At 48.6% G+C, this 13,296-nt stretch overlaps 1 protein-coding gene across 2 annotated transcripts in view; it reads left to right on the top strand.

Moving 5' to 3' along the window:
- The window catches only part of LOC115167856 (low-density lipoprotein receptor-related protein 1), a 137,256-nt gene that overhangs the window by 74,821 nt on the left and 49,139 nt on the right, over positions 1-13,296 (top strand). For both annotated transcript variants that reach the window (XM_029722542.1, XM_029722541.1), the window contains exons 8-22: positions 5,037-5,199; positions 5,673-5,895; positions 5,995-6,187; positions 6,513-6,662; positions 6,928-7,164; positions 7,683-7,863; positions 8,128-8,350; positions 8,532-8,721; positions 8,977-9,099; positions 9,342-9,482; positions 9,926-10,051; positions 10,217-10,333; positions 10,603-10,683; positions 11,367-11,534; positions 13,012-13,194. In XM_029722542.1, the coding sequence (XP_029578402.1) occupies positions 5,037-5,199; positions 5,673-5,895; positions 5,995-6,187; positions 6,513-6,662; positions 6,928-7,164; positions 7,683-7,863; positions 8,128-8,350; positions 8,532-8,721; positions 8,977-9,099; positions 9,342-9,482; positions 9,926-10,051; positions 10,217-10,333; positions 10,603-10,683; positions 11,367-11,534; positions 13,012-13,194 (2,499 nt within the window). The remainder of the gene's footprint in view (positions 1-5,036; positions 5,200-5,672; positions 5,896-5,994; positions 6,188-6,512; positions 6,663-6,927; positions 7,165-7,682; positions 7,864-8,127; positions 8,351-8,531; positions 8,722-8,976; positions 9,100-9,341; positions 9,483-9,925; positions 10,052-10,216; positions 10,334-10,602; positions 10,684-11,366; positions 11,535-13,011; positions 13,195-13,296) is intronic.

Here is a 13,296-nt window from a genome sequence, read left to right as displayed (position 1 = left end):
CAACCTCATTGCTTGGTTTCTGACGTGCACTGTCAACTGTGGGACCTTATATAGACAGGTGTGTGTCTTTCCAAATCATGTCCAATCAATTGAATTTACCACAGGTGGCCTCCAATAAAGTTGTAGAAACATCTCAAAGATGATCAATGGAAACAGGATCCACCTGAGCTCAATTTCGAGTCTCATAGCAACTGGTCTGAATACTTATGTAAATAAGGTATTTAAAAAAATATTTTCTCCCATTATTAAAGTGACCAGTGTTCCATGTCTATGTGTAAAGGGTCGCAGTCTCTAAGGTGCATGGTAGAGTAACCGGGTGGTAGTCGGCTAGTGACAGTGACTAAGTTCAGGGCAGGGTACTGGATGGAGGCTGGCAAGTGATGGCTATTTAACAGTCTGATGGCCTTGAGATAGAAGCTGTTTTTCAGTCTCTCGGTCCCAGTTTTGATGAGCAGGGTGAACGGGTCATGGCTCGTGTGGTTGTTGTCCTTGATGATCTTTTTGGCCTTCCTGTGACATTTTGTGCTGTAGATGTCCTGTAGAGCATGCAGTGTGCCCTTGGTGATGTGTTGGGCAGAACACACCACCCTCTGGAGAGCCCTGTGGTTGCGGGCGGTGCAGTTGCCGTACCAGGCAGTGATACAGGATGCTCTCAATGGTGCATCTGTAAACGTTTGTGAGGGTCTTGAGGGCCAAGCCGAATTTCTTCAGCCTCCTGAGGTTGAAGACGCGCTGTTGTGCCTTCTTCATCACACTGTCTGTGTGGGTGGACCATTTCAGATTGTCAGTGATGTGTACACCAAGGAACTTGAATCTTTCCACCTTCTCTACTGCGGTCCTGTGGATGGGGGCGTGCTCCCTGTCTCCTGATGACCACGATCAGCTCCTTCGTTTTGTTGACGTTGAGGGAGAGGTTATTTTCCTGTCACCACTCTGCCGGGGCCATCACCTCCTCCCTGTAGGCTGTCTCTTCATTGTTGTTGATCTGGCCTACCACTGTTTTCATCTGATGATTGAGTTGGAGGCGCATGTGGCCACGCAGTCATGGGTGAACAGGGAGTACAGGAAGGGGCTGAGCACGCACCCTTGTGGGGCCCCTGTGTTGAGGGTCAGCGTAGTGGTGTTTAATGGTCCTGGCAGGGTTCTGGTGGTGTCTAAAGGGGTCTTCAGACTTTACGCAAGCGCAGCGCAACGCAGTATGTGAACGTCGTTCTACCTCACCAAATGGGCGGCTCCTAGTAGTTCGCTCTGACGTTCGACGTGCTCCCGTGCCAAATGAAAATTACATTGCTAACTGAATATAATCTCAGCGACTTGTTCAAACAATAAACCCCCTCAATATGTATTTAGTTTAGAATGAATAACTAGTAATTCCAGGCTGTTGTGAAATAGTAGAAACTGCTGTTACCATGCGTCGTTTCTTCATGACCAAAACATGACGTTCTATTTTCAGGCTGATATGGGAGTGAATACGTTAAAGCGACATATCAAACTGTGATAATGTTGTAGGTTACACTTGCAAGTATAAGAATATTTGCCAGGGCATATTATTTCATTATAAGTGTAATTTATTTCACATGGAGATGTGGGAAGCTAAAAAAGCTAGCTAGCTTTCGCAATTTAAAAAATAAATACATGGGCAAATGTTACCAAACATGATGATGATGATGATGATGATAATAATAGGCCTGCATTACGGTAGGCAGCTAATTGTTAAATGACACTTTCCATCCTTACCTTGGAAAGGCCACTGTCTCTGCGCTGGTCTCCTGTGAGTGAGACAGCGCTAGCTAGCCAATCGGAGCGTAGTAGAACACACCTCTGAATAACTGGGCGTGGTTTTGCCTTAACTGCGTTGGGAAGAAAGACGCAGCAAGGGAAGACGGCTCTTCCTTGCTTTCACCACAAACGCGAAGACAAAAAGAAACTACCTTCGCCCACTTGTGAATGGGAGTCTAGGAAACATGGGCCGGCGAGGGTAGTATCATGTTACCATAGGTATCTGTACTTTTTATTATTTATATTTTGTACTACTTTTACTTCACTGCATTCCTAAAGAAAAGAATGTACTTTTTTACTCCATACATTTTCCCTGACACCCAAAGGTACTAGTTACATTTTGAATGCTTAGCAGGACAGGAAGATGGTCCAATTCACACACTTATCAAGAGAACATCCCTGGTCATCCCTACTGCTTCTGATCTGGCGGACACACTAAACACACATGCTTCATTTGTAAATGATGTCTAAGTGTTGGAGTTTGCCCCTGGCTATCCATACATTCAAATAACAAGAACATGGTGCCGTAAGTTTAGCTTAATAAAGGAATTTGAAATTATTTATACTTTTACTTTTGATACTTAATAGATTAAATCATAAAATATACTTAAGGTATCTTTACTTTTACTTAAGTATGACAATTTGACTTTTCCCACCACTGGTCTTTATGAGGGGCCAACCATGCTATGGGACTAAAAAACAGGGCATTTCGTGTCAGACCCATGGGATTCTGGGATAGGATATAACTGCTGGAGTCACAAGCTGGGATAGGCTAACTACAGGGGGGTGGGATGGGCCAGTGTGGCCCAACTTCAAAGTTGCTCTGTGGATTAACAATGGTTTTGGTTTGCAGGGCTGGTTGAGGGAGTACAGTGCAGTGTATTAGGAACTCTCTCTCCCCTCTTTGAGGAAGCATGGTGGCAGCTGTTAAAACACAAGGCCACATGAGCTTCCTCCCCTCCATCCCTCCCACAGCTGGGTCTCTCTGTGGGACCACCCCACCACCCCAGCCGCCTTCTCACACAGATAGACTCTCATTGTCAGAGCCCTTGCTGGGAAATCAGCTGGGAGATACTGGTCGGGACAATACACAGCCTCCAAAAGAACACCATTTAGCATTTCATTCAAACCCAGATCTTTTTCCACGTTCTGCTGTCTAAAGTGCCCAGTCAGTCAGACAGCGATCAAACAGGGTGAGTGTGTGTTGTCGGTCTTTCACATGGAGAAAGTGTTACCCTTTCCACACTACCATACCGACTCAAACTGAACTTTACAGTGCTGGCTCTGATTTTATCATTGTCCTTTCAAGAATGGTTCCAGCAACTATGTTGGATACATAACCAGTAGAGCTTGGCTTGGCTCAGCTCAGTAGTTTGAAAAGAGTATATACAGTTGAAGTCTGAAGTTTACATACACTTAGGTTGGAGTCATTAAAACTTGTATTTCAACCACTCCACAAATTTCTTGTTAACAAACTATAGTTTTGGCAAGTCGGTTAGGACATCTACTTGGTGCATGACACAAGTCATTTTTCCAACAATTGTTTACAGACAGATTATTTCACTTATAATTCACTGTATCACAATTCCAGTGGGTCAGACGTTTACATACACTAAGTTGACTGTGCCTTTAAACAGCTTGGAAAATTCCAGAAAATGATGTCATGGCTTTAGAAGCTTCTGATAGGCTAATTGACGTAATTTGAGTCAATTGGAGGTGTACCTGTGGATGTATTTCAAGGCCTACCTTCAAACTCAGTGCCTCTTTGCTTGACATCATGGGAAAATCAAAAGAAATCAGCCAAGACCTCAGAAAAAAGATTGTAGACCTCCACAAGTCTGGTTCATCCTTGGGAGCAATTTCCAAATACCTGAAGATACCACGTTCATCTGTACAAACAATAGTACGCAAGTATAAACACCATGGGACCACGCAGCTGTCAAACCGCTCAGGAAGGAGACGCGTTCTGTCTCCTGGAGTACTTTGGTGTGAAAAGTGCAAATCAATCCCAGAACAGCAGCAAAGGACCTTGTGAAGATGCTGGAGGAAACGGGTACAAAAGTATCTCTATCCACAGTAAAACGAGTCCTATATCGACATAACCTGAAAGGCCGCTTAGCAAGGAAGAATCCACTGCTCCAAAACCACCATAAAAAGCCAGACTACGGTTTGCAACTGCACATGGGGACAAAGATTGTACTTTTTGGAGAAATGTCCTCTGGTCTGATGAAACAAAAATAGAACTGTTTGGCCATAATGACCATCGTTATGTTTGGAGGAAAAAGGGGGAGGCTTGCAAGCCGAAGAACACAATCCCAACCGTGAAGCACAGGGGTGGCTGCGTGATGTTGTGGGGGTGTTTTGCTGCAGGAGGGACTGATGCACTTCACAAAATAGATGACATCATGAGTGAGGAAAATTATGTGGATATATTGAAGCAACATCTCAAGACATCAGGCAGGAAGATAAAGCTTGGTCGCATATGGGTCTTCCAAATGGACAATGACCCCAAGCATACTTCCAAAGTTGTGGCAAAATGGCTTAAGGACAACAAAGTCAAGGTATTGGAGTGGCCATCACAAAGCTCTGACCTCAAACCTATTGAAAATGTGTTGGCAGAACTGAAAAAGCGTGTGCGAGCAAAGAGGCCTACAAACCTGACTCAGTTACATCAGCTCTGTCAGGAGAAATGGGCCAAAATTCACCCACCTTATTGCGGGAAGCTTGTGGAAGGCTACCCGACACGTTTGACCCAAGTTAAACAATTGAAATGCTACCAAATACTAATTGAGTGTATGTAAACTTCTGACCAGCTGGGAATGTGATGAAAGAAATAAAAGCTGAAATAAATCATTCTATTATTCTGACATTTCACATTCTTAAAATAAAGTGGTGATCCTAACTGACCTAAGACAGGGATTTTTTACTAGGTAAAATGTATTTGGCTAAGGTGTATGTAAACATCCGACTTCAACTGTAAATGAAGCCGGGTTGTGAGGCAGGGTGGGACCATGTCAGGTCACCAAGCAGGCTGTGGGTTGGGGTGGAGAGGGTTAATGCCTTTCTCTCAGTGGGTGAGATGGGCTTATGGGTTGTGTTTGCGGTCACTGACACTGATTGGAGTTCAACTCTGATACGGCAGTCTCTCTCGGTCTCTCTCCCTCTTCCTCTCTATCCTTCTGTCTCTCTCTTCCCTCTCCCCCTCACACTCATCCTCTCTCTCTCCCACACTTATCCTCTTCTCTCTATCCCTTCAGATGTGGGACAGATGGCTATTGACTGGCTGACCGGGAACTTCTACTTTGAGGACAACATGGATGATCGTATCTTTGTGTGCAATGCGGACGGCCAGACGTGTGTCACCCTGCTGGATCAGGAGCTCTACAACCCTAAAGGCATCGCCCTGGACCCCCTGATGGGGTGAGCACTACCCCACTAACAACCCCAGAGACCCCTGAAGTAGTGACCTCAGAAGGTCCTTTGTTTACTTCCCCCTGGTCCTTCTGGTGAGATGAATGCTGACCCAGCCCTTAGTCAGTGAAAACACTTCCTCTTCTCGCTCACACACGCAACATGTGTATGATCACTTCATCTTTCTGACGGTGACACATAAAAATATTTTGGTGTATCCTGTGTGGTTCCTTTTTTACAAGGTGTCACTTCTCAGTTTTGGAAGGCATCTCCTGGTGAAGGATGTCGATGTCTCGGATATTAACCACCATTAACACAGATGGCACTTTTATGAGCTGCGTAAAGCAGCATGATTGAGGTCAAATATGAATTAAGGAAGTACCGTTAGTCTGTTGGAACACACAGTCAGTCCTTCCTTTTCCTCTCTTCAATCTCCCCACACGCTCATGGTTTCTTCATCTTTCCTCTCGCTCTCTCTACAGCAAGGTGTTCTTCACAGACTACGGTCAGACTCCCAAGGTGGAGCGTTGTGACATGGACGGTCAGAACCGGACCAAGCTGGTGGAAAGTAAGATCGTGTTCCCCCACGGTATCACCCTGGACCTGGTAAACCGGCTGGTCTACTGGGCCGATGCCTACCTGGACTACATAGAGGTGGTGGACTACGAGGGCCAGAACAGACACACCATCATACAGGGCCTGCTGGTGAGGTCATGAATGAATCAAGGAAGATGTTCCATTAAAAAACACACACACACACACACAACCACCAACTCTGACTGTGTCTGTTGTTCATTCTGTCAGATTGAGCATCTGTACGGGCTGACGGTGTTTGAGAACTACCTGTACGCCACCAACTCCGACGAGGGCAACCTGAACCACGCTAAGACCAGTGTGATCCGGGTCAACCGCTTCAACTCCTCTGACTTCACGGTGGTGACCCGAGTGGACCGCGGTGCCGCCCTGCACGTGTACCATCAGAGACGTCAACCCCCAGGTAGGTAGACGCCCACAACCCCCTATGTATTTACCCAGATAGGCACTGAGGGTACAGGGCAATCATTGGCATGGATTGTGGTATGTAGTGTGGTCGGGCTTTTGTTCCAGCCCGGCACGTGTTCCACCAGAGACGCCGACCTCCGTGTAGGTACACGCCTAGGGTTGCAAAATTACGGTAACTTTCAAAAATTCCCGGGTTTTTCTGGTTGAAAGAGTTCAGAACGGTATCTAGTGTTATCTGTTTGTATCGATCGTCATAGTTGTTGCCATGTTGGTGCCTAGTGCTGACCTCTGACCCCGCTCTCTCGTCCCCTGGTGACCAGTGAGAGAGAAGAGTCATGCGTGTGCCCCGGACCAGTTTAAGAAGCCAGGAGGCTGCTCCGACATCTGTCTGCTGGGGAACAGCCACAAGACCAGGACCTGCCGCTGTCGCTCTGGATTCAGCCTGGGCAGCGACGGGAAGTCCTGCAAGAGTAAGTACTTTACATACATGAAGTTTTGAATTGAATTGCATTCCATACACAGAGCATAGCGCAAAAATCACACACAACAACACAGCACAGAACTCCATACAGCACAGTCCTGCAATTTATATTCTAGCAATATGAGTTGAAATGCGTCTCTAGAACATCATTTTAACATTTACATACTCTGGAAAGAAAATACCTTCTTTCGTTGCTCTGATCTTGTAACTAACCATTCAGCGATATCCCCATGTTGTCGATGTTCCCCTTGCAGAACCTGAACACGAGTTGTTCCTTGTGTACGGTAAGGGTCGCCCTGGCATCATCCGTGGCATGGACATGAATGCCAAGGTCCCCGACGAGTTCATGATCCCCATTGAGAACCTGATGAACCCGCGGGCGCTGGACTTCCACGCTGAGAGCGAGTTCATCTACTTCGCTGACGCCGTGAGTTACATCATCGGGCGGCAGAAGATTGACGGCACGGAGAGAGACACCATCCTGAAGGACGGTAAGGAATGTCTGTTCGACTACCGTGGTATTTAACATGTCGTGCGTGACAACAAGACTCAGTTCCAACCTATTGCAGAATTAAATCGCAATGCGTGTAGATTTGGGATGCATATAGAATCGCTATCTATCAACTCGTGACCAATGTATCATGATAACAATTACATCATGTCATGAAAGCCCTAGTGGACACTCACCCTCAATCTCTCTCCCTTCCTCTGTCCCCTCTCTCCCTTCCTCTGTCCCCTCTCTCCCTTCCTCTGTCCCCTCCCTTCCTCTGTCCCCCCTGTCCCTTCCTCTGTCCCCCCTGTCCCTTCCTCTGTCCCCCCTGTCCCTTCCTCTGTCCCCCCTGTCCCTTCCTCTGTCCCCCTGTCCCTTCCTCTGTCCCCTTCCTCTGTCCCTTCCTCTGTCCCCTCCCTCCTGCCCTCTGTCCCCTCCCTCCTGCCCTCTGTCCCCTTCCTCTGTCCCCTCCCTCCTGCCCTCTGTCCCCTCCCTCCTGCCCTCTGTCCCCTCCCTCAGGCGTCCACACTGTGGAGGGGATAGCGGTGGACTGGATGGCAGGTAACCTGTACTGGACAGACGACGGGCCCGTGAAGACCATCAGTGTGGCCAGGCTGGAGAAGGCCTCTCAGACACGCAAGACCCTCATCGAGGGCAAGATGACCCACCCCCGCGCCATAGTAGTGGACCCCCAGCACGGGTCAGACATTTTCCCCCTCTTTATGCTCCTTATGCTACAGAATACATCTCACACAAAGACCTCACAGAATGAGAATATGTTGGTCACTTTCCCAAAACTACCAGGTTTTCCAAAAATCCCGGTTGGAGGATTCCTGGTTTCCTGCTTATTTGCTCCTGATTCCGGGAATCTTCCAACAATAATTTGTTGGAAGATGGGGAACGGGGAAAGTTGCTGGAATTTTTAATCCTTTTAGTATGGATTTAACAGAGTGTGTGGTTGTAGGTGGATGTACTGGACGGACTGGGAGGAGGACCCCAAGAAGAGTAACCGAGGGAAGATCAAGAAGGCGTGGATGGACGGCTCTCACGACCAGGTCCTGCTGACCAGTAAGACCGTGCTGTGGCCCAACGGCCTGAGTCTGGACATCCCACAGGGCATCTTGTACTGGGTGGACGCATACTACGACCGCATCGAGATGGTTTACCTCAACACCACCGAGCGCAAGGTCAGTTCGACTGGTCAGCAAGCCTGAACCCCAACGATGATGATCGTGATAGTCACACTGGTTGTCGCGTGTGTGTGTGTGTGTGTGCGTGTGTGTGTGTGGAAAAAAACGGGGTTCTATGGTTTTCACCCTCACCATGATCCATGTGCAATGATCCTCTTCTCCCTTTCTGATTGGTCAGATGGTGTACGAGGGAAACGAGTTAAACCACGCCTTCGGCCTGTGTCACTACAAGCAGTACCTGTTCTGGAACGAGTACCGTGGCGGCAGCATCTTCAAACTAGATACCTCCACCAGCACCGTCACGCTGCTCCGCAACGAACGCCCCCCCCTCTTCGAGATCCGGGTGTACGACGCTCACCAGCAGCAAGGTAACTTTCCTGGTGACACCTGGTGGGTAACGCCACAGCCAACGGGGAACACGTTTAACAGTGTCGTAAGCACGTCACGAAGTGTCATAACACATGCCAAAACATCTTATGCCACGAAATCATACAATTGTATTCTATATCGGTGATTTAGCACGTCTAGATATCAATGAATGAATACTTTAATGTCCCATAGGCAGATTTGCTTGGTAACAACGCTAACGGTCCTGTCTGCCTGTCTTCTGTTTGTTTCCATAGGAACCAACCTGTGTCGCGTGAAAAACGGTGGCTGCAGCAGTCTGTGTCTAGCTATCCCCGACGGCAGGTCCTGTGGCTGTGCTGACGACCAGATACTGGGTGACGACAATGTCACCTGTAAAGGTATGCATCGGGACGCTCTCAGGAGGGTAGTGTCAGTGATTTCTGTACGTTGAACTGGGATGCCGTGTGGAAATATCCGTGTTTTTAAGCTGGTGTGTGGAGAAGCGAATCTCACAGACCTGCTTTCTCTTCAGCTGAGTTTGTTGTGGGAAACCGTTCGCAAGTAGATCAATCCATCCCACACAGGAAGCCGTTGCTTTGCTACGTTATCCCTAACGGTCCCCTTCCTTTCCTCTCCCCAGCCAACCCCACCTACGTCCCTCCTCCTCAGTGTCAGCTCGGGGAGTTTGCCTGTAAGAACAACCGCTGTATCCAGGAGCGATGGAAGTGTGACGGGGACAACGACTGTCTGGACAACAGCGACGAGGCGCCCGAGCTCTGCCGTGAGTCGTGCCACAGCCCTAATACCTGTTCTTCCTTGAGCCGTGCAATATTACATCTCAATCGAGTGTCAAATAGGTCCGTGGTTTCTCCGTCCAACTCTCTCTTCGTTGCGACAATTAGCAACACCTGGTTTCCTCTGTGTGTCCGGGAAAGTCCTTTAAGGTTCTAATGTTTGGCTGGAATCCAAGTTGGCCCACTTCTAGAGGATGACCGAGGAGCAGAAGCTCAAGCGTCCCAGAAGCAAATGTGCTTATAGCTGTGTAATGTCCACTTCATGAACGTACAGTTAATGTAAACGGTTCCTGACTAGGCCTAATATTAGTCCGGTTATAGAAGACTCCTCTGGGACCCAGTCTCTCTGAGAGAGATGCTGTACAGTCTGATTCTATTGATCTCACGTTCAAATTCTACTGTTGTAAATCTCCTGTTCTCTCTCCCACAGACCAGCACACGTGTCCATCGGACCGGTTTAAGTGTCAGAACAACCGCTGTATCCCGCTGCGCTGGCTCTGTGACGGGGACAACGACTGTGGCACCGATGAGGACGAGTCCAATACTACCTGCTCAGGTACACACACACACACACACACACACACACACACACACACACACACACACACACACACATATATATATATAACGCTATACACAAACGCATGCATTCACTCATGCATGTGGACTCGTACACACGCCCTCCCCATCTGTAATGCTGTTATCCTCCACCCCTCTCCAGCTCGTACGTGCCCGCCCAACCAGTATGCATGCGCCAGTGGGCGCTGCATCCCTACTTCCTGGACATGTGACCTGGATGACGACTGTGGGGACCGTTCCGATGAGCCGGCCTCCTGTGGTGGGGACTTCTGGCATCACCTCCTGTAGCGTTCTAGATTTTCCTGAGTAGTTTTAATGTTTGAAAGTCAACTCACTAAACCTGAAGCCTGGTCATGCGGATGTATTTCGGCTTTTTTAGCCGAGCAAGAGTTTGGTTAGTTGGACAGTTTGGGCTTTTAGACTCTCGCACTACTTAGTTTGAAGTGGTCCAAGAGAAGTCTGTTTGTGGCACATGATGGTGTTTCTAGGATGTGATTTTGGTTTCCTCTTGCCCCTCCTTCTCCCCAGCCTACCCCACCTGCTTCCCCCTCACCCAGTTCACCTGTGCCAACGGCCGCTGCATCAACGTCAACTGGCGCTGTGACAACGGTGAGCGTAAATCTCCTTTGTAACCGGTATAATGTATTCATTCTTCAAAGTCTAGGCTGACATATGGAATTGTTTTATGATGGTCATACTATGTATCGTTTTAGCTAGAACTACCCATCATACTTCCTTCATTTCATTTACAACCGGTTACCTTCAGACAAGTCCTGTGACACTTGTGGGGTCACGTTTAGTTTGTAGCCCAAATGGTTCGGACGCTACAAACAGAAGTTGGCACATCGACGGTACCGACTTCAGACGAGCCATTTTCAATAGAGGGGGTCATAATAGTTTTGTAGGTCAAACCGTTTGGACGCTACAGACGTTTTGGAGAGAATACCGATATTTGGGGTGTCTCGTGGTCTGACAGACACCGCTCTAGCTCTGCCGCCTTTCACCGCAGATGTGGAGGATATAACGGCAGAAACTGGCGGGTTTTGATGGGCTTGTTAATCGACTCTAGGGGGTTAAGCATTTATAATGGCTTATTCATGGAGGTTAGTAATACATGTTACCTGTGTGTGTGTGTGTGTGTGTGTGTGCGCGCGCCTGCCCTTTCCGCCTGTCTCTCTCTGTCTCTCTCTGTCTCTCTCTCTCTGTCTCTCTCTGTCTCTCTCTCTGTCTCTCTCTCTGTCTCTCTCTCTGTCTCTCTCTCTGTCTCTCTCTCTCTCTCTGTGTGTGTCCAGACAACGACTGCGGGGACAACAGTGATGAGGCAGGCTGCAGCCACTCCTGCTCCAGTGTTCAGTTCAAGTGTAACAGCGGCCGCTGCATCCCTGAGTACTGGACCTGTGACGGGGACAACGACTGTGGAGACTACAGCGACGAGACCCACGCCAACTGTACCAACCAGGGTGAGTCCTGCTACCGGTGCTGCCGCTGTGCTCTTGAGCAAGCCACTTGACCCCTAAACTGGCCCAGAGGCGCTGCACTGTGGCTGACACTAGCTTGTTATTATACTGTACCATCTCCTTCTTCGTTGAGCGCCTGGCAGGAGAGTGACATTGTGCTCATAGTGTTTGCATGAGTCTAGCAGTCTGCATTGCAGCTTCCCATTGTTCTTCACATGGAGAGTATACAGTATATTTCTCTCAGTACCCATATTTGTCCTCTTTTTAAGTATACTGGTGTATTATCACCACATGAAATGCCTGTATCCTATTTCAGGCTGTGTACGTGTTGTCGTTTTGGAGTGTGTAGAATGTTGACCGGTTGTCCGGCTGATCCTTCCTGCTCTCAGGGATGTGTTTATGCTCTGCGGTTAGCTGCAGATCTCAAGCGAAACGTGAACAATGCCTCCCTTCAGTAAGGCTCGCTGTAGTTGTGCGGTTGTTTTAGTGACGGCTGGTCACATCCACCTTCACTTTAAGGGATGGGGGGAAAAAGTGAAGTCAGGTGAAATGGCTGGAGGAAGAAGAGCAGGCAAAGTTTTAGTCGGGGGGGGGGGGCATTGAGGGGCTTGGTAATGACTGTGGCTTTGGCGGAGGCCAGGCAGACCTTCCAAAGCCCCTCTTTCGCTCTCTCTCTCTCTCTCTCTCTCTCTCTCTCTCTCTCTCTCTCCCAGACTCTTTTTCTCTCTCTGTCTCTCTGCTTTTTCTTCAGCTCTCAGTTTGGCTTTGAGAGAGGAGTTAATTGCTTAGAAGTTGTCCTGCCCCGGAGTGACAGGGAGAGGTGTGTTTGTCTGTGTGCGTGTGCCTGTTTGAGTTCAGCATGCAACATTGAGCCCAGCATGATCTTCTGGCCTAATGAGAGATCTGTGCCGAGTATGAAATCACAGTGACATCAACGTTCTTCTGCTGTTGTCGTGTTATTCCAAACTCCATTCCTACTCCAGTGTGTGTGTGTGTGTGTGTGTGTGTGTGTGTGCGTGTGTGTGTGCGTGGTGTGTGTGTGCGCGTGCCAAACCCTCTGGAAGTCATTAGTTTGAGAAGAAAAGCAATACTGTTACTTTCCCCTCTGTCTCACATATTGTATTCCACTTAGAAGGTCCTGGGCCTGTTCCTTATGCCTCTATGCCAACTGCTGATTCCTCTATGCCAACTCTTGCCATGAAGGGATGTCATTATTCCACTTCCTTAATGATGCCCTTAACATCAGGCGATGAAGTCCGTGGGAACGGAACAGAACAGCTTTGTCATTGTTTGTTGACGACAGAGACCCATCTGGAGCGTTAACCCACTCTGACCCTGCAGACCTACATGCATAACGACGGTTTCCTGTCTCTGTTATCGAATGGACTTCCCGTAATCAAAGTCTCTTCGCTCGTTGCTCGCCATACTCCATCCCCTCTGCTGTTCTCTAACGCCGCTCTCTCTCCCCGTGTCTCCCTAGCCACCCGTCCTCCCGGCGGCTGCCACGTGGACGAGTTCCAGTGTCGCATGGACGGCCTGTGCATCCCCATGCGCTGGCGCTGCGACGGGGACACCGACTGCATGGACCTGAGTGACGAGAGCGACTGCGAGGGAGTGACGCACATGTGTGACCCGGCCGTCAAGTTCAGCTGCAGGAACTCCGGTGAGTTTGCGTTGGCCGTTTCAGCCATCAAGCGAAATGAGCTAACCGCTCTCTCTTCCTGTCTCGTCCTCTATGCTATTGGCTAACTGAGTCAGTTTTTAA

The sequence above is a fragment of the Salmo trutta genome, chromosome 30, assembly GCF_901001165.1.
Source record: "Salmo trutta chromosome 30, fSalTru1.1, whole genome shotgun sequence".
In the NCBI taxonomy this organism is placed as follows: domain Eukaryota; kingdom Metazoa; phylum Chordata; class Actinopteri; order Salmoniformes; family Salmonidae; genus Salmo; species Salmo trutta.
Note: the sequence above shows the minus strand (reverse complement) of the source record. Positions and strands in the feature narration are given on the sequence as shown.